The sequence below is a fragment of the Odocoileus virginianus genome, unplaced genomic scaffold (assembly GCF_023699985.2).
Source record: "Odocoileus virginianus isolate 20LAN1187 ecotype Illinois unplaced genomic scaffold, Ovbor_1.2 Unplaced_Scaffold_4, whole genome shotgun sequence".
Lineage (NCBI taxonomy): Eukaryota > Metazoa > Chordata > Mammalia > Artiodactyla > Cervidae > Odocoileus > Odocoileus virginianus.
In genome coordinates, this window is record NW_027224266.1 from 2,367,137 (window position 1) to 2,388,626 (window position 21,490).

General features: G+C 43.7%; 1 protein-coding gene across 1 annotated transcript in view; it reads left to right on the forward strand.

The window, feature by feature from the left end:
- SMS (spermine synthase) overlaps positions 1-21,490 on the forward strand; it is a 48,562-nt gene that overhangs the window by 17,544 nt on the left and 9,528 nt on the right. Inside the window, exons 2-7 of the mRNA XM_070462398.1 lie at positions 2,691-2,811; positions 6,404-6,494; positions 7,047-7,111; positions 12,778-12,953; positions 13,805-13,959; positions 14,396-14,485. Of these exons, the coding sequence (XP_070318499.1) occupies positions 2,691-2,811; positions 6,404-6,494; positions 7,047-7,111; positions 12,778-12,953; positions 13,805-13,959; positions 14,396-14,485 (698 nt within the window). The remainder of the gene's footprint in view (positions 1-2,690; positions 2,812-6,403; positions 6,495-7,046; positions 7,112-12,777; positions 12,954-13,804; positions 13,960-14,395; positions 14,486-21,490) is intronic.

Below are 21,490 nucleotides of genomic sequence, written 5' to 3' on the forward strand. Positions count from 1 at the left end.
TGTGGAATGTGCCAACTGAATTTGGGCCTGAGGCCGTTTACAGGGAGTGATGATTTGTTTTATACACTTTTAAAACAGAAAACATCTGTTCTGGCCAAGGAGGGATTGAATAATTGCATAGTGGCTTTCCTAGTCACAGTTCAAGTACTGCCGGGCGCACTTGTCTTCACCACCCCACAGCTCGGTCATTTCCACGGTGGCCTGACCCCCCACCCCTGGCTTCTCAGACCCTAAAAGAACAAGATCACATGTTTGCATCAAGTTTGAAATTGGATTTTTTTTTTCCAGGGGCCAAATTCAGTCTTAAAACCATGGTTCAGGGGGATAAAATTCAAGCTTTCCTCTTTTAATTTCCTGAAGCCACTTTCAGAATAGTAAAGCCAGCTAGATTATTTTTTTGTCAAATGAGTTTCCCAAACACACAGTTTTGCTGGGAATGAGGAAGCCTTATATGGGCTAGGAGGTCCCCTGTCGCATCGGGCAGTGCTTGTGCTCGGGTGGGGCAGTGTGGACGCCGCTCCAGGGCTCCCTTCCTGATGTGGGAGCCAAGGCCCCTTCCCGAAGGGGCCTCAGGTCATTTGGCTGAGCCCAGGGCTCGGCTACCCCCACACTCCCTGACCCGACCCCGGGCCCCATGGCCTGCCAGGCGGCACCCTCTGAAAGCAGGGGGCCCCTCCCTTTGGGGTGAACTCCTGTTGGTATTTTTATGAGGGGTTTGCAGTCCCTTTGCTGTGCCCACTTGCTCCTCTCACACTTATCGGTATCGTACAGGTTTTTGGGAGGGGATTGCTTGTCTCTCCCTCCTCACAGTGTGCTATCTAGGCATACACACAGCCTGCTATTCAGTTTTGTTCTAAGTGTTGTCCGTGAGGTTTGGCAGTCCTACCCTAATTGCTCTGTGTTTAGAAATGGAGGAGATGAAAGAAATCACTCCTTTGCTGCCATCTTTGCTACTGCATTTGCTTTTGTTTTTTTAAACAAAGTTAAAATCTGTATTTTGGTGGGTGTATTAGTCGGCCAGGGCTGTTGTAACAAAGTACTACAAACTGGTGACTTCAAGCTAAAGAAGCCTATTCTCTCCCAAGTTTGGAGGCTAGAGTCTGAAGGCAGAGCATCAGCAGGGCCATGCTGCCCTAAGGGGTCTAGGGGTGAGTCCTCGCTGGCCACTTCCAACTTCTGGTGCTCTGCATGTTCTTGGCTGGTGGCCATCACATTGCCAGTCTCTCCCTGTCTTCACCTGCTCCTGCTCCTCCTCCCTGTGTCTTCCAGGCTTCAGTCTCTGATAAGGACTTACTGGAATTAGGAGCTCCCTGGATACTCGAAGATCATCCATCTCGGCATCTTTAAATTAACTACTGCATCTGCAAAAACCCTTTTCCAGATCAGGTTGCACTCCCAAGTTCTGAGGGTTAGAATGTGGCCATATATTTTGGGGGGCCACTTTTCTACCCCCAACAGTGGGAATAGATGAAATCACCTGGTTTTCAGACACCAGTTAACTTAAAAAGGTCTGCATAGGCCAGAATAAGACATATCTGCTGCCCAGTGTGGGCTCTGAACCTACTTTGTAGCCCTTGTTCTGACTGTGCACTGGAAGGTGTTGGGGGGCCTAGTTCCAGATGTCATTGGAGATCAGCTCTGTGTAGATTGAAGGAATTCTTCCAGTCCATTTTGGCACTCCTTGGTTTATGGAAGGAATTCTAGTGTAATTTTCTTGTGAAACCACACTGCGGTCAACTGTGGATTTTCCATTTTTTTTTTTTTTTTTCCTTTTTGCTCTTGGTTTAAGTCACAGGGGTGCTTTGTTTTGACGCTTCTCAGCCTGCCCTCTTTTCCTTCATGTGGAAAAAGAATCAGCCTGTGGTGGGCTCATGGGACAGTACAGAGTAATTCTTTTTGTCTTATTGTGGTTCTTTATCCTTAACCTTCTCAAGGAATGAGTACTTTGGCAGATACAACTAGAGAATTCATTGCATTTTGCTTTTCATCTAAGTATCATACTGTTGGATGTTTGTGAAGATTCTGGATTCAAGTAAACCTGCAGAGGTTAATGCAGTTTCTATAACCTTGACCTCAGTCCTTGACCTGAGCTCCTCTTTGGTGGGGGTTGGGGGGTAGTGGGTGGGATGGGAGAGAGGGGCATCAGAATGCCTAGCAGGTTGTAGTATATTGAATTGTTCAGTTTCTACCAATTAAAAATAGGTTACTGAGTGGTGCTATTTCTTTTTTTCTCCCAATAAAGAAAACAAGGCATCCTTATTGTAGAACACCTGGAATACAGAGTCAAAAGTTTTGAAGTCATTTATAATACCCATCAACAGTGGATGGAAACCCTTTTCTAGTACTCTAGATCCTCATTAAGTTTATTTCACCTAAAGTGGAATGTCTTTTATCATGTTTTTGTTTGGTTTCTGGCTAGGCTGAATATTTTGTTATGCTATTTCTAGTTGGCTGAATTATCTGTCTGCATTTTTGGCACAGCTATTCTGTGGTTGGTGTTGCCATTCTTACTGTGTTACCTGGTAATCTGCAGCCTCTCCCTATGGGGTTGAGCAAGTTCTAGCTCATGACAAAGGGGATAAGTGATGCCCATAGCTCTGTTCAGGGTTTCTCAAAAGTTCATTCATCAAACTGTGCTTTGCTTCTCAGTGTTTCAGCTGACCATCTTGCCTTCTCCCCCTGTTCTCCAGCTGATGGTGAGACTATTCTGAAAGGCCTCCAGTCCATTTTCCAGGAGCAGGGGATGACGGAGTCAGTGCATACCTGGCAGGACCATGGCTATTTGGCAACGTACATAAACAAAAATGGCAGGTGAGGTGACCGTGAACGCTCCTGTTCGGATCTGAGCGCTTCAACTGTGTGTGTATGTAAAGACTGGTGGTGGGGGGCATCCAGATTGAGCGCTTTAGCTGTGTGTGTGTGTGTGTGTGTGTGTAAAGAGTGGTGGTGGGAGGTATCCAGAATTTTTTTCTTTTCCTCCTTTGACATATTTGAGGAGGGGACTAGAATCCAGTGCTTCTAGCTTCCCAATAGAATCATCATCATAAAATCCCATGCCCAGGCACTCCCCCTAGAGATTAAGGCCACTGGGTGTTGCTGTTTCTCTAAAGACCCTCAGGTGATTCTGTGTGCCCGACTCAGAAGCCTCCGGCAGCATAAGCAGTGTGAACTGGCAGGCCATGATCCAGATGCGCTGTGCTCCACTCTGAGAGTTTCTGCTGCAGCAGGTCTGGGACTGCACCCAAATAGTATTTCTGACAAGCTCCTCTCAGAGGATGTTGATACTGTGGGTCACTTGACCCATTGTGAGTAGCAGTGTAATAAGTGGTTATCAGTTAATGCAGACCGTAGTCAAATGCAGGATGAAAAAGTCTGCAAAGAGCTTGATAGGAAGCTGGGGGCATCCAGGAGTTTTAAGATTTTGGGTTTTGTTTTCTCCTTAAGACTTTATAGATGATCTGTCTAGACTTTTTCTCTGATCAGTATGGAAATGAAAGTCAACCTGAGACTAGGGAAGGAAACCTCAATTAAGAAATGACTGAGAACAGGGTACTTCCCTGGTGGTCCAGCGGTTGGGACACTGTGCTCCCAATGTGGGGCTGCCCGGTTCCATCCCTGGTCAGGTAACTGGATCCTGCATGCTGTACCTAAGAGCCTGTATGCTGCAGCTAAAAAGATCCTGCATGCTGCAACTAAGACCTGGCGCAGCCAAGTTAAAAAGAAAAAAGAAATGACTGATCACAGAAGATACTGGTGCAGTGAGTTCTGGATTTCCCTAAGTCTATGTAGTATCTTCTAGAGTCTAAAACTGTTAAGAGTCTTAGTAATTTGCACTGTTAATTTTAAAACGTGAACTCCTGTGTATTTTTGATGGCTTTCGTTCTTTTCTCCCAATGGAAACTAAGTCCTAGCATTCTACAAGGTTTCATTAATGTCCCACATTCTCCCCCTTGTTTTTCTAACTAAAAGAACCCCCCACCCCATGTTACAGAGGCTCAAAAGACAGTGTCGTGAGGTGAAGAAAATTTGTTCTTTTGAGCTCTATTATTCTTTTTGTAAGTCTACATAGTTCTTTCCTGTGAACATATCTACACCTCTCAAAGAAACCTTAACCCCTGTGCCCTCAAGCCCAAATCTGTATTTCTGACTGCATAGCAAATCCCCATATATGCACAGAGTAGATCCCTCCAATGTATCTAAAGTGATTTCCTCTCAAGGGTGACCCAGACCCTCCATTGCCTCCGTCCTCACCCAGTTACTGGCAAGTATCCTGGAAGCAGAGGTCTGCAGCTGGCCTTACACCCTCAAATCTCTCTTCTCCTTTCTCCCTGTCCCCCTCTCTTCCTGTCCTAGCTCTGGTCTGTAACTTGGGGACCACAGCAAGTCAGACCTTACCTCTCTGCCACCTTGTCAGGTTCCTCCTCTAATCCAGCTGAAGCCTTGAATCTCTTGTTGTGTAGTCGCTCAGTTGTGCGCCTTTTTGCAACCCTGTGGACTGTAGCCTGCCAGGCTCCTCTGTCCATGAAATTTCCCAGGCAAGAATACTGGACTGGGTTGCTGTTTCCTTCTCCAGGGGATCTTTCCAACCCGGGGATGGAACCCACATTTTCCACATTGGCAGGCAGATTCTTTTCTGCGAAGCCACCAGGGAAGCCCCTTGCATCTCCTACCACCTCCTAAGGACCTTTGGGGCTGGACAGGGCCAACCACTCTACTTCAGTTCTTGAATCTTCTACCCTAGACACCAATCCCAGTTTTCTAGAAGACTTAGAATTCTTCCTGGAAGGGAGTTTTTGAGTGATAAGAGCTGTTGGAAATTGCTTCTGAAAACAGAGAAGAGAGAAATTAACATGCTTAGTTTACTTTTTTCTTGGCCTTGCCATGCAGCTTGCCGGCTCTTAGTTCCCTGACCAGGGGTGGACCCTGGGCCCCCTGCAGTGGGAGCGCAGAGTCCCAACCACTAGACCATCAGGGAAGTCGCTAACGTGCTTAAAGATTTGTTTCCACCTTGATCTTCCTCTTCTGTCACTTGCTCAGCTGGGACCCATCCCCATGCTGCCAGAGGTCTTGGTCCTCAGTCACCTTTTTTTTGGTCTCCATTTCCCCCCCACCCCCTTGCAACTTTTCCTCTTTCATTATTTTTGCTTTTAATCAGATGAGGTCAGTGCTTGTCCCCACCTTGCGGCATCTCCATGTTCCTGTGGTTCTCTGGTGGGGGATTCTGTGCTCGAACCACCTAGCTGGTTAAGAGGTGGCATTTCTCTATCGTTCTTTGGCTCCTAGCTCCTCTCCTTTGTGTGGCAGATTGGGAGGGGGGTGTGATCAGCTAGTTCAGGTGTACGTGAGTTAGTGGTGCCCCTGGCCTGAACTTGATTTTGAGGCCATTTAAGGACTGAAGGTGAAAATTAACTAGTTGTGTTTATCTTTTTTAATCTAAGCACACTGCTTGTATTCTCTGAACAGAATTCTTCATCTTATTTAGTATTATTATTCAAATTTTTCTTTAACCACACCTTATAGTAAGATAAGTGATTTTAGAACTTCCCTGATGGTTCTATGGCTAAGACTCCTTGCTCCCAATGCAGGGAGCCCGATTTGATCATCAGTCAGGGAACTAGATCCCTCATGCCCCAACTAAGACTGGCGTAACCAAATAAATATTTTAAAAAAGAAGTGATTTTATATCAGATGTGCACATACATATCTGCATATATACAAATATACACGTCGAATTGAAGGAAAAGTTTATTCAGATAATTCTTATACATGTGTGATACACTAATTTTATTTCACAAAAAAGCTGGTCAGACATTGAATTAGAGGTTAAAGCTTTTCCCGTAAGGAGCTAAATAAGGTCCCTGTCACATACTCCTTTTTTGCCTTAAACAACTCTTTAAAAATGTAAGAACCATATTTAATCTGCATGCTTTACAAAACATGCCAAGGGCTGGATCTGACTTGTAGGCCGCTAACTCAATGAATGTAGCCACCACCTGTGTACAGTCAGAAAAACACGGCTCTGTTTTGGCTCTGTTTTGAACTCCGAGGGTAATTGGGAGAACTGAGTTTGCTCTGCCCCACCCTCCCATCCTTTTAAGGAGGGATCAGTCACTGCTGAGGAACCTTCTTAAAAATCAGATTCACAGGACTTCCTGCTGAATCACTTTCTGGGCCCAATAACCTGTTTGAAAACCTTAGCACTTGATGATTCTGTCTAAAATCTTGCCTAAATGTTTGGCCTCCCTGCCCCCATGAAAAGGCTTCTAATAAGAAAGCCACAGGGTTAATTATGTTATTTAGGGGAAAAAGAGCAGTGGTTTTGCCTTTTAATTGGGTTGGTGCCTTTTTTCTTTTGAGTGCCATGATACAGTTCCTAACCTTATAATTATGCTCTCCTCTGTAGCTTTGCCAATTTGAGAATTTACCCGCATGGATTGGTGTTGATGGATCTTCAGAGTTACGACGGCGATGCACAAGGCAAAGAAGTCGATAGTGTCAGTTTTCCACTTTTATTTACTCAAGTATTTAAGGATCACAAAAACGGCTCAGTTCAATGATAAAATCATTTTCACCTAATTGTTGACTTCCCAGTTAATTTTAAACTTGGCTGCCTTCAGATAAGTGATTTTAGAAGAAAAATAATCATTCCTCAAGTGATTTTTAGGACCCTGGTTCTCATCTTTCCCTCGGCCACTTGAGTACTGAGTAATGACTTGACTTTGCACTGGAGGGAATGTAAACCTTTAACCAGGATATCATAGCTGCAGTGTCCTTGAGCCTTCCCCTTTCCTATTACTTAGGATACCTTTTGATACTGTTGATACCATAGACTGAAGTGAGGTTGGCAGTGGGAGGGGTCGAGGACAGGGGAGTGTGGAGTTGGGCCAGGCCCGCAGGCTGCTGGAGAGGTGAGGGAGGACAAGTGTGCCTGGACCCCTGCCAGAGTAGCAGCTCTGTCAACATGACACTGACCTTCTGGGCTGTAATTTAGCTCTTCTACTCAGCTTGTTTGATAAGCCCATCGATTTCTTTTCTTGTAATTGCAGCTTTTGAACAAAGTAGAAGAAAGAATGAAAGAATTGAGTCAGGACAGTACTGAGCGGGTAAAGCGGTAAGTCCACTCCTGAATGTTCTTTTATATTTGGCTAATTGATAAAACGGGCTTCCTTTGTGGCTCAGATGATAAAGAATCTGCCTGCCAGTGCAGGAAATGTGGGTTCGATCCCTGGGTGGGGAAGATCCCCCGGAGAAGGGCATGACAGCCCACTCCAGTATTCTTGCCTGGAGAATCCTGTGGACAGAGGAGCCTGGCAGGCTACAGTCCATGGGGTTGCAGAGAGTTGGACACGACTGAGTGACTAAACAACAATAAAAACAATCAATATAATAATTGCAATGGTGGTGTTATCCCTGAGCAGTGTCTATGTAAGATGTGGAAGAGATCAGTCAACTTCTGCTTCTGGCCACTTGATAGGCTAATGTAGATGGCCCTGATGGCAGAAGACTCTGTGTGTGTGTGTGTGTGTGTGTGTGTGAGAGAGAGAGAGAGAGAGAGAGAGATGCTAGATAAAATGGAACAGAGGCAGAAAGGAGTGTCCAGTGATCCTGAGGGGTGAAACTGTAATGCAGAGAATCAGATGGGGCTGGCACCTCAAAGAGGAGCTGGAAAACTCCTTCTTGACCATGTCCAGTGAAGGGAAAAAAATATCTATCTTTCCTCAGAGTTCTGGGCCGCACAGTAGAATTAAGCAGTTTTAAGAGATTTTGACAGGATGGGATGATAGAAAATTTGCCTCAGTGCTTTCAGGTAGGGTGATATTGACACTGTAAGAACATCAGAGGCAACCAACCTTGAGCACCCCCAGTAGGTCCTTTTCAGTTGATGACAAAGACCATTAAGCTTTTGTTGAGGAGTACAGCTACTATGCCACCTGTGTCTGTTTAAAACTCAGTTAATAAAAAGAACAAAAACAGTTCATTTCCTTACTCATCTTTTGTCACTAGCTAATGGCTAGTGACTGCCATGTTGGGACTACACAGAGAAATGTTCTGCTGGATGGCACAGACATATGTGCTAGTGGTGTCAGATGTTAGAAGAGCTCTGATAGAAGTGAAGTTTTGGCATTCTTTGGGAGGGGTAGAGTCTGACAGGTCCTGGGAATGAAGAATGTGAATGAATCATGGCTCCACAATAAGTTATTCTGAGCGGTTTGGCCTTGCTGTCCCTGGGTGATTCCTTACCAGACCCCCCAAACGGGTCTGTCCCTGGACAGCAAGGAGTTCAAACCAGTCAGTCCTGGTAATCAGTCCTGAATATTCATTGGAAGGACTGATGCTGAAGCTCCAGTACTTTGACCACCTGATGTGAAGAGCCGACTCATTGGAAAAGACCCTGATGCTGGGAAAGATTGAAGGCAGGAGGAGAAGGGGACGACAGAGGATGAGATGGTTGGATGGCATCACCGACTTGATGGACATGAGTTTGAGCAAGCTCTGGGAGATGATGATGACAGGGAAGTCTGGCATGCTGCAGTCCATGGGGTTGCAAAGAGCCGGACAGGACTTTAGCAACTGAACAACAATAACAGCTTGCTCATAAAGGCAAATACATAGATGCAATAACACAGAGAGACTTGATTAAGGTCAGACCATCACTATTGGAAGTGACCAGAATACAGACTTCTCCAGTTCAGGGCATTTTCCACAAGAAGGAATCCTTACTGGCTGTTTAAGGATGTTTAAGTACTTAATGGTTCATCCTGCTAAATTTGATCAGTCTGGAGGAAAGCCCCTGGAGAAGGCAATGGCACCCCACTCCAGTCCTCTTGCCTGGAAAATCCCATGGACGGAGGAGCCTGGTAGGCTGCAGTCCATGGGGTCACTAAGAGTTGGACACAACTGAGCGACTTCACTTTCACTTTTCACTTTCACACATTGGAGAAGGAAATGGCAACCCACTCCAGTGTTCTTGCCTGGAGAATCCCAGGGACGGGGGAGCCTGGTGGGCTGCTGTCTATGGGATCACACAGAGTCGGACACGACTGAAGTGACTTAGCAGCGGCAGCAGCAGCAGAGGAAAGCCCCAGGCCAGGTATAGAATAATTAGAAATTTGTTTAACCTCCAACTTGAATACAAGGCAGGGAACTGCATGTGAAGAGAGCAGGACGTAGCATAGAACTTGGCCGCTTGATTGAAATCTGTCAGAGGAGCCAGACTTATTTATCCCCCACGTTCAGTTTACGTATCCTCAGGCCCTTCCTCATCCTCAAGTAACTTGTCCACACCCACAATCTTTTCTGAAATTTCCCTCTTTTCCTGTTTGCAAAGTTTTCCTAATCTTTCCTGAATTGATCCATCTGAATTGAATGGGTTCCCACTGTGTCTTTAGTTTGGTGATAATGAATTGGCCAACATCAAAATGCCAGATTTTTTTTTATTAGTGTGGTTTTTATTGGGGTTACTTCTAGCAGTGAATGAATAGATGAAATGCGTTTATGGGCCCCAGCACTCATGAAATCTGGTTCCTGTGTGGTTGTGGTGTGGGAGTTTTTGAAGTGAGAGTGCAGTTACACTTCTGATTTCAGTTCAAAACACAGCACAAGCCTTGTTCTTCTTGTCACTGTTTTTACATCTTTTTATAAAATCAGGGTGGAGGGGGCAGGAAGCTATTGGGAATACTTTGTTGTAGGGCCTTTGTTTTTGGCCTCAAAGGGACAAGAATGGTGCCACTTTGCTGTCTGAGGATGACATTGTTAGAGACTGAATCGTTAAGGAATGACTCAGGAACATCTGAAATGATTACTCCCCTGTGGGCAGCATACCTTTAATTTCTCCTACCTGGTGAGAATTTCAGTCTTTGCAAACTTCTCAAAGATGTCGTTGTGTGTATCCCTTGATGGGAACCAGGACTCTACTCCAAGGCTGCCCTATTGTTTCTTCTGACTGTTCTACCTTTGTGTCAATATCCCCTCCCTTCTCTGATTAGCATGTGTTTGAACCTGCTCCCTGGAACTCAGGGAAGATCCTGGAGGCTGAAGGAAGCCTATTTCCTGTAGTCAAGAAATGGAGGGACACAGAAAGACTTTTGTGCCTAGGAGCCCCCAGGGTCCTGCTGGTATCATAGAATGAGTAATTCATCAAGGTGAAGCCATCCTTTCAGATCCTTGTTTCTTTGGATCTCTTTAAAAAGGACTGTGTTGCAATAAAGAGCTCTACTTGCGCCTAAGGCACCATTGATGCAATTGAGAATGGACGTTGTTTACATTGGTTTTGCGCAAGAGTTCAGGAACTGCCTATAGCTGGCTGTCAACCCCCAGGGGTAGGTTTCCTCCCTTGAATTGCTGTTTGGTGCTTTCATACTGTGTCACAGGGGCTCATGCTCCCACCACTCATCAGCCAGGGGTGGAAGAGGCTTCTTCCTAGTCCTATTTGCCTGCTCTCAGGGGTTGTCCTGCCGGGGCAATGACGTTTTACAAGAAAAATCCCTTACTGCCTAATTCCAACAGCTGCATTTGTTCTAGAAGGTGAAGAAGTGGTTAAATCAGGAGGAGTTGGGATTAAATGATACTTTATGGAAACTTGCTTTGTAAATTCAGTGCCCTTGACGGATATTAGTATTTCCTCATGGGGCTTCCCAGATGGCGCTAGTGGTAAAGAACCTGCCTGCCAGTGCAGGAGACGTAAGAGATGACGGGTTCAATCCCTGAGTCAGGAAGATCCCCTGGAGAAGGGAATGGCAACCCACTCCAGTATTCTTGCCTGGAGGAAATTCCATGGACAGAGAAGCCTGGTGGGCTACAGTCCATGAGGTCGCACAGAGTGGACATGACTGATGAGACTTAGCACACTCGCAGTTATTTCTTCATTGAAAGCCTTGTTAACCTGTAACAGGTTCAGACTGTATTCTTGGAAACAAGTGAGCAGGGCGAGCAAAGACTTTGGAGAGCAAGTCAGAGGTAGCCCAGCGTTTTAGGTTCCTGGGGATTGCTTACTGCGCACCCCACTGTATTTGCGGACACAGAACTTGCGCGTGGTTGTGCTGTGTGTGCGGTGAGCTCACCTTGTCTGTGTCCCCTTCCTTGGCCAAGCCTCCTTGCTGAGTCTGGTTTTCCCTGTCATGTAGCGTCCTCTGCCGGCAGTTTCTAGAATACTCTGTAAGACACTCAGGAGTTACAAAAAGGACTGGATGACAAAATCACCAGTCGGCAGACATTCCCATACTAATTGGTTCAGGCAAGAATCTTCTAGATGCCACTGGTGAAGGTGTGTCAAGAGATCAGGAACTTGACCCGGTTTTCTTGACCCGGATTTCATGGACTTCCCCCTCCAGCCCCCCCACACACCCTGCTTCATAATTACCAAGGGACAGAAGGTACCTTTGCAAATGGAGGGATCTTGGGGGCATTAACGTGGCTTTAACCACATGGTCACACTTAGCATCACCAATTAGGACAGGCATACATCTCAGCGTCCCTGATGTGATGGGTGCATAATGTGCCAACGTGACCCTACTGATGAGATCTTCAGGCAAACCCCCCTGAGGGATTTTCTGCAGAACACCTTGTCTGGACTTGGCTGAGATATGAAAGTCATGAAACACGGGGAAGGGATGACAGTGACAACTATCTATTTTAGATGAAATGAGGATAAAAAAAGCAAAATACAGTATGTGATTCTTATTCAAAAGTAGCATAGTTATGAAGGAGATAGTTGGGGCAGTTGGGAACACTTAAACATGGATTCCGAGCTAGGTGATGGTATTACATGTGTGTGCACTTGGATGCATGTGCTAGTGACAAAGTGGTGACGCAGACATTCTTGAGGAGTCCTTCCTGCTAAAGTATTGGGGTGTGAAGCGTGATGTCTCTAGTGGCCACTTTCTCCTTCAACTTTTTTTTCATTTTTTAGGGAAAATTTAAAGTATTACAGAAAGGTCTTTTTAAAAAGTAAATTCTTGGGATTTTCCTGGTGGTCCAGTGGCTGAGACTCCAAGCTCCCAATGCAGGGGGCCCAGGTTTGACCCCTGGTCAGGGAACTGGATCCCACATGCTGCAATTAAGAGTTTGCATGCTGCAACTAAGACCTGGCACAGCCAAATACATTAATTTTTTTTTGCAGAGGTGCTTTTAAAATTATTTTTTGTTTATTTTTGGCATGCTTGGTCTTTGTTGCTGCCTGGGCTTTTCTCTAGTTGTGGCAAGTGGGGGTACTCTCTAGTTGTGGTGTGAGGGCTTCTCATTCTCTTCTTGTGGAGCATGGACTGCAGTAGTTGCTACAAGTATGTGGGCTCAATAGTTATGGTTCTTGGGCTCTAAAGCTCAGGCTCCAGTATTCTTGCCTGGAAAATCCCATGGACAAGGGAGCCTGGTGGGCTGCAGCCCATGGAGTCACAAAGAGTTGGATGTGAGTTGGCAACCGAGCACATACACAGAACACAGGCTCAGTAGTTGTGCATGGGCTTAGTTGCTCCATAGCTTGTGGCATCTTCCTGGACCAGGGATCGAACCTGTGTCTCCTGCGTTGGCAGGCGGATTCTAACCAGGGAAGCCCCAAATTAATTCTTAATGTACAGCACTGTTGAAATTTGGTGGTGGCCATTCTTACATAGCCCTCAAAGTTCAAGTTTTTGGTTGGTTGTGTACTATTTAGGAGTCTGCCTGAGGCTATGTGGCTCCATGGAACATTCTTGTTCCTAGGTCTTCTTTTCAGGTGGCCTCACCTAAGCAGACTCTGTCATAAGGCTCATTCCTATTTTCCTTCTTTCCCCTTTTTTCCAGATTACCACCCATAGTTCGAGGAGGGGCCATCGACAGATACTGGCCCACTGCGGATGGCCGCCTGGTTGAGTACGACATAGATAAAGTGGTGTATGATGAAGACTCACCTTACCAGAACATTAAAATTTTACATTCAAAGCAATTTGGGAATATTCTCATCCTCAGTGGAGATGTTAGTAAGTATTCCATCTCTACCCCAATCGCATAACAAAGTGACAATTTTAGATTGTGTTTTCATGACATACCACCATTGTGGGTTTGTCCAGGTGTGTCGTTGGGCACTGCTGGTTATTTTGTGTGTGTTTGGTTTTTGAGATTAATATTTACATTAGATTTACCTGTGACTTGTCTGGGTTTTCATATTTTATAGTAGAGCCATGAAAACTTTGTCTTGATACTCTTTTTTTATGTTATACATAGATATAAAATACATATTTATTAACATTCTGTTATAGGTTATTGTTAAGATATTGAGTCTAGTTCCCTGTGTTATACAGTAGGTTCTTGTTGATTATTTTATATTAATTGCTTGTTTATTTGGAAGTCTTTTTGTTGTGGAAAATTTCAAACCAAAGTAGACACAACAGTCAGATGAACCCACGTATACTCACCATTGAGTGTCAGCAATGATAAACTCCTGGCCAGTCTTGTTTCCCTTAAACTCCAGTCACTTTTCTCCCTCTCATATTCTTTTGAAGCAATTCTGCTGTTATATTTCATCTAGAAATACATAATTACTTTTTAATTATCATATCTGAACAGGCTAAAGACTGAATTTTCTTCTAAATTAAGCTATATTTGTGTATAATCTATGTAGGTAACATGTTGGGGGTTAGTCGAGTAGGGATGAAGAAAAGTCCACAATCCAAAAGAAAAAAAAAAACACTAAAACCTTCCATATGCTGAGTTTTTAAAGACTGAAAAGGAAAATGTCTGAATTTTCTAGATTCTAGCAATTTCTGGAATGATAAGTCAGGTGCTCTGAGACCTTGGTTAAGTCACTGTTTTGGATGTTTCTCCTCCCTAGATTTGGCGGAAAGTGATTTGGCGTATACCCGGGCCATCATGGGCAGTGGCAAAGAAGATTACAGTGGCAAAGATGTACTGATTCTGGGAGGTGGAGATGGGGGCATATTATGTGAAATAGTCAAACTGAAACCAAAGATGGTGACTATGGTAGAGATATCCTTTGTTGTATAAGAGATTAAGTTTGGTGGACTTTATTCTCTTCCTCCTTTTTTATCTTAGTACTACAGTTAATGTTATAAGATTACTTTGAACAAAGATTTCAACTTAGTACCAGTAGCCTTTTTATATGGCTACCAGCAGGCCACCAGCAAAGAAGCAGAGTTGAGAACTAAAGAGCAGGCAGCCTTTGCACTGTGTCAGCTGCCCAGCAGTTGCTGAGACGGCTTCTCCATTAGAAGGAAATTCAGTGCCTTTTGAGTGTCCTTGGTGCGCAAATGAAGTCATTGTCTCATCCATCATTTTTTTAAACTTTATAGTACCCAAATTAGTGTGAAAAATGTTATGTTCATCTTTACCTTTTAAAAAACTATTTCAGAATCCTTTGACATGTTCAAATCCAGGGGAAATTTCTCCTTAACCTATTTTGAACATTGACCAAATGGTGATTGACGGATGTAAGAAATACATGCGAAAAACGTGTGGTGATGTCTTAGACAATCTTAAAGGAGACTGCTATCAGGTAATTATTTTTACCAGATAAGTGTTTTTTATTAAGTCAGGTGATAATATGATGTTATTGATCACAACTGTGCTTTCTTAAAACAGCTTTAAGTGTAATTGGTTAAGAAGACAAATAATTGGGACTTCCTTGGTGGTCCAGTGGCTAAGACTCCACACTCCCAATGCAGGGGGCCTGGGTTGATCCCTGGTCAGGGAACTAGATCCCACATGCCCCAACTAAGACCCAGTGCAGCCAAATAAATTAATAAATAATATATTTTTTTTTTAAAGAGGAAGATAATCAAGATGATGGATGATCTTGTAGTGGAGGAAAAAGTTTCCTTCTACCCTTCCAATGCTTGCCCGAGACCCCTTGTAATAAGACTAACAAGAGGAAAAACAAGATTCATTAATGTTTTACACTCGTATACATGGAAGATACACAGGAAGATGAGCAACTCAGAGGTGGCTTTAGAATTTAAGCTTAAGTATGATCCTAACAGGGAAAGGGGGACGTAGGTGTCTTCAGTTCAGTTCAGTTCAGTTGCTCAGTCGTGTCCGACTCTTTGCGACCCCATGAATCGCAGCACGCCAGGCCTCCCTGTCCATCACCAACTCCTGGAGTTTACTCAAACTCATGCCCATTGAGTTGGTGATGCCATCCAGCCATCTCATCCTCTGTCGTCCCCTTCTCCTCCTTCCCCCAATCCCTCCCAGTATCGGTCTTTTCCAATGAATCAACTCTTCGCATGAGGTGACCAAAGTACTGGAGTTTCAGCTTCAACATCAGTCCTTCCAAGTGAACACCCAGGACTGATCTCCTTTAGGATGGACTGGTTGGATCTCCTTGCAGTCCAAGGGACTCTCAAGAGTCTTCTCCAACACCACAGTTCAAAGGTGTCTTAGATGAGAGTAAATGACTTAGGAAAAATGGACAGGGCCCTTAGCAGAGTAGAGAAAGAGGTGTGATACTTTGTGGAAAAGTTTGGGTGTGGTGTCAGCCTCTTCTGCCATGATAAGAGGCCATCTTCCCTGGTTGAATCCCTCGGGGTGGGATCTTTGATGCTTTAGTTCCTTTTGGGGGCTCTGTCTTTAGGTAGATAAGGGGGAGTTCAGAGAAAGCCTCTCTACATTTGCTGTTTTGAGATAGTCTGTTCTGCTGCCCTTTATTCCCTTACGTGAGTTCTATATATATTTATATCCAGGGAAAGTGTGTACATCTAATAAAGAAAAGAAATTGCCAATTCCAGATGCTTTGAATTTAATAACATGAATACATTCTTGTATAAAAGATGTCATGTACCTTTTACAAATTATTTATTTTTGGCTATGCTGGGTCATTGTTGCTTCAAGTGGGCTTTCTCTCACTGCAGTGAGCAGGGGCTACTCTGTAGTTGGGGAGCACGGGTTTTTCATTGCGGTGGCTTCTCTTGTGGAGCACAGGCTCTAGGCGCATGGGCTCAGTAGTTGTGGCTCACTGGCTTAGTTGCTCCATGGCATGTAGAATCTTCCCGGACCAGGGATCGAGCATGTATCCCCTGCATTGACAGGCAGATTCTTACCGACTGAACTACCAGGGAAGTCCTCATGTACCTTTTTATGACCTGGCAGCCACTACCTTTTGTCTATTTTAGCCTGAGTCCATTTCTGAGTCTTCGAGAAGGGATTTACTAATTTAATTAGAGAGTGTAGATGATTACAATGTTTGGCATAGGAATATTTGCTTCTTGTTAAGTAAAGTGAAAGTGAAAAGTCACTCAGTTGTGTCTGACTCTTTGTGACCCCGTGGACTATACAGTCCATGGAATTCTCCAGGCCAGAATACTGGAGTGGGTAGCCTTTCCTTTCTCCAGGGGATCTTCCCAACCCAGGGATCGAACCCAAGTCTCCCTCATTGCAGGCAGATTCTTTACCAGCTGAGCCACAAGGGAAGCCAAGTTCCTAAATTCTACTGTGCTTGGAAGTTGACCAATCATTACAGTTTGTAGGATACATTTTGTATTGTATTTTGGGTATCCAAATATTAGTGCCCATACCCACATTATTTGGTAGAGCAAGATAGCTAAGCTAATGCATATTTTTATTTGATTAGAATCTTAAATATGTATCTCTAGTTTTATAAATAGTTTAGATGAGTGCTTTAATTTGTTACATAAATTACTTACTCCTACCCATGTTCTCTAAGGTGTGTGTGTCCAATTTGATTTCATGGTACACTCCTATTAATATTTTTAAGCCGAGAGAGAAATTATATCTGTGTTAAAATGCAGTTGTGATAGTTTTATGGGCAAAAGGGAAAGATACATATTTCACTTACACTATTGTAAAGTTTAAAAAGGGAGGGATGATGCAGAAGTTCTAATCCTGGGTGTTTATTTGAAGGAAAGGGAAACACTAATTTGAAAAGATATATGCACCCCATATTCATTGCAGCATTATTTATAATAGCCAAGATATGGAAGCAACCTAAGTGTCCATCAACAGATGAATGGATAAAGAAGATGTGGTGTATATTACACAGTGGAATCTTACTCAACCATAAAAATAAAAGAATGAAATCTTGATATTTGTGACAACTTGGATGGACCTTGATGGTATTATTTTCACTTAGCATAAAGTCCGGAGAAAGAAAAATACTGTATGATTTCACTCATGCGGAGTATAAAAATTTTTTTAATAAAGGAAGAAACCAAACCAAATAATACATAGACCCAGGGAACAGAGTAGTACTTCCCAGAAGGGCAAGGAGTGGGGGAGGCTGAAATGTGTAAAGGGGACCAACTGTCTGGTAATGGATGGAAATGATCCTTTTGGTGGTGAGCATGCTGTAGTACACACAAAATTTAAAATATAATGCTGTACACATGAAAAGGAAGAGGGAGGATTTAGGTTCTTCAGAGCATGACAGACTTTTCACAATGACAAAAATATCTGCAAATTTTATCATTTGTTTACAATTATTTGCCTTGTGAGCCAGACCCTTTGCTTAAGTGTTTTAAAATTTAATCCTCAAAGCCTTATGTGGCTGCTGCTTTCTGTTTTGGAGATGAAGACAGTAAGTTAAAGAGTCCAAAGGGCAGTTTATTCAGGATTTCTAGGGTAACTTTAGAGGAATGTTTCAAATTCATGTCTCCCTGACTCCCTGTCTCCTTTGACTTACTTATGTGGATTAAGAAAAAAATACAAGAACAGCACATCTAAACCTGCAGTACTGTAGAGTCATAGACTGTTGTGATTGGAGGCAGGATATGGATGTAAGTGGGAAGATTTACTAATGGCCCCAGAAAAAAACTCCTCGACTTGCAAGTCCAAGCTCTGAGGACAGAGCACCAAAGGCAGATGGTGACATAGACAGGGGGACCTTTTAGAGAAGGAAAAAAATTTTAAATAGGTTGGCTCTTGAGGAAGTTTAGTGCTCCAGTGCATCCCCCTCCCCATTTTGGGAACAGAATAGCCACCAAGGGGAGTCTGACAAACTCTTCTGATGCTGAGAGTTTTCCCGAAGCTCTAAAGGGGAGAGGGTTCCTGGTCTGTGGGACAGCAGTAGGCAAGCCCCTTAACCCTTAAAATACAACCAAAAAAAAAAAAAAGACAGGTTCTTGGTTGTACCTTAAATGACTATAATGTTGTATGTCAATTATATCTCAATAAAACTGAAAGAAAATCATTCTGGAAAAAGCATTAAAAAAGAAGACAAACCAGGTCCTTGCAACTGTTCGTCATTTGAAAACACAATTACTGTTAACTGTTTTTAGAAAATGTTCCAGTGCACACCCCATTCCTTTTGTGATGGAATAATTTTAATCTTAAGGTAGTACAGAAAGAAAAATGAAAGATTTTTTTTTGTGTGTATAAAGATTTGCAAGCAGTGAATCTAGCAGTTTTAAGGAATTTTTGTCCCCTAAATCTTGTCCCCAAAAGATTTAGTTAAATGTCAAGATATGAATCTTAAATCTCTTATCAACACAATGCATTATATATATAAACTAAAATAACATTAAAGAGACTTATTTATTCTTGGTTGTGCTGGTTCTGGTTGCTGTGCGCTAACTTCCTCTAGTTGCAGCGAGCAGGGGCCACTCTCTAGCTGGGGCGCACAGGCTTCTCACTGCAGTGCTTCTCTTGTGGAGCACTGGCTCTTGGGCATGCAGGCTTCTGTAGTTGCAGCATGTGGGCCAGTAGTTGTGCTGCACTGGGGCTTAGTTGACCTGAAGCATGGGGAATCTGCCCGAACTAGGGGTCGAACCTGTGTCCCCTGCATTGTCAGGTGGGTTCTTATCCACAGTACCACTAAGGGAAGTCCGTAGTACTCTTTTTTTTGTTGTTGTTAACATTTTTTATGAAGCCACTAGGTTTTTCCTTTTAGGATTCTTTACTTGCTTGCCCAGTTCATGGGCATGATTTGAAATCTGTTAGAAACTAGGGCATGTCAAAAAGCCTTTCCTATGAATCTTCTTGAAGATGAAGCACTTTTGCAAAAGCAGTAAGACAGTAATTGAGTGACAAGACTTAAAAGGTACAGTGAAACAACTGATCTCAATGTCACTGACAGACTTGGTTGTATTAACTAGAATTATGGGTACCATTTTGTTAGGACACACCAGAATTTTAGAAATTCCATGTTATTTTATTATTAATTATTTGGCCACACCCTGTGGCATGTGGAGATCTTAGTTCCCCGACCAGGGATCAAATGCATGCCCCATAGAGTGGAAGCTTGGAGACTGAACCACTGGACTGCTCGGGAAGTCCCTATATAATTTTCTTTAAATTATTATTGGAGTATAGTTGATTCACAATGTTGTATTCCATGTAATTTTAAGAATGTAAAAACATTTGCCCACACAATATAACCTGAGGAGGCTTATCTCTCATTTGGCAATGTTTCCCACGTAATTTAACATACTGAATTGTCCTAGTTAATTTAATCTCTGAGATGCCTCAAGGGTTCCTCTGAAGCACCCCAAAGTTAGCTGAGGACAAAAAGAACTTCAGATCAAATTTGATATTTGGGGCACTTGTCAGAAATACTAAAAAGTCAAAGAAGATGATAAGTCACTGTGAAACAATAACCATTCACCCAACCAAAGTGACAATAAAAGATCTCAAAGGTAAACAAATACATGAAGTTAAAATCAGATCTCTCAAAAAGACAAAAGCAGCTTAGCACTCTAAGGAAACTTTATTTTCTGCTGGGAAAGCAGAGAGAGGAAACCAAAAATCCAAATTCAAGTCTTGCATTATCAGCCTGTTCTTGATAATAAAATTTATTTACTTAAATTCAGTCTAATCACAGCCAATACTGACCAGGCCCATACATGAACTTTTCTAAGTGTTCCTTTTTCACACACTTTCTAAAACTTTCTATACCTATATTAATTTGTCCCTGAGTTTCTTTACCATTCAGAAACAACCAACTCTAGGACAGAATTACCTTTTTTTCCATTTAACAAAATGGATTTCCATTCTTCATACCTGCTTTTACTGCAAACAGTAAAAGCTTTACTTGTGTATTGAAGTATTTCCCTTTTTTTAAAAACATACAATGGGATACCATAGTATAAAAGCTTATGCATAAGGAACTCTATCCCATTTCCCTTCCCTTTTATAAAACAGTTCTAGTCGAAGGATGTTCTAATTTGGAGGGTGTCCAGGGGGCTACTGAGACCAAGCAGTACAGTGAAATTTTTTCTTTCATTCATGGGAGCAAAGCTGATCTCCCTGCTTTGTAAAATGTACCCTAGTGGACTACAAGATGGAACAGAATTGTCATCACCCGTACCTTTTCACGGCTGCTGCTGTCAAATACCAAGCAAAGGGCACACCAGTGCAATGCAGAATGGTCTCTCAAGGTCACAGCTCCCTTGCCCTAGAGAGGAGATACCCAGTCAGTTCCCCATTAGAGATGAAGGCAAGTGACCACGCTGTACTCTTAAAGGGAAAACCCCTTGCTGTAAGTGAAGCCAGTGAAGTTGGGAAGAATACCCTGGTGTCAGCATGAGCTCCATTACCAGCGATATCTCAACAGGCCAACGCAAGTACTAATACACAAAGACATAAAAATACAAATATGGTCGCAGAGATGAGATCAGGTGAAGTATAGTTCAAAATTGCACTCCTATTCTCACATGGAGGCCCCCAAACAGATCGGTGTGGGTCTCAAGAGAGAATTAGGGTGACTCACAATGTGCCCAGAGTGGCTCGCTTTCCGAAAGGAGGTGAACTCAGAAGGGGCAGGTAGAATTCCTAGCTTATGTATGTGGGGGAGAGACCCCAAACCCATACCTAAGGTGGGTGGGCTGTAGGTCACATTTGTTTCCAAAAAAGCTCGTTCCAAAAGGGCGGGTATCACCTGTCCCTCCTAGTTCTCTTGAGTGGAATGAACTCTGGGGACGGTTGAAGACTCAAGGAAAAGGGCTGCTCTTGGCCAGGGCCGACCTGCCACGGGCACCGGCCCTTGGGTGGCTCAGCAGATGTGGTGAAACCCAGTCCGTGTGCCTGGTGCACAGTGAGGCCAAACAAACTCAGAGTTTGGAGCAAAGCAAGGTTTCTTGCAAGGGCCAACCAAGGAGAGGACGATCCTGGTGGATCAGTGGTGAAGAATCTGCCTGTGATGCAGGAGACGCAGGAGATGTGAGTTCATTCCCTGGGTCGGGAAGATCCCCTGGAGGAGGGCATGGCAACCTGCTCCAGTCTTCTTGCTGGAGAATCCCCATGACGGTGGAGCCTGGCAGGCTGCAGTCCACGGGGTCGCAAAGAAGCAGACACAACAGCACGCACGCAAGAGCAGACTTAGTGACCTCTCTCGTTTGTTTTCCCTATTTGTAAAATGGCGATGATAATAATTCCTAGGAGGAGTTGTTCCACTTAATTGAAAGGCATGTAAAGCATCTGGTAAGCCCTGGACTTTTAGCTCCTGGCAGGTATGGGTGGAAGTGGCTTTTGTTCCTCTGGCAGGTGCTGCGGCCCCTGTGTGCATTTCCCCCTTCCTTTTACAAGTGTTTAACCACTTTCACGTTATGTT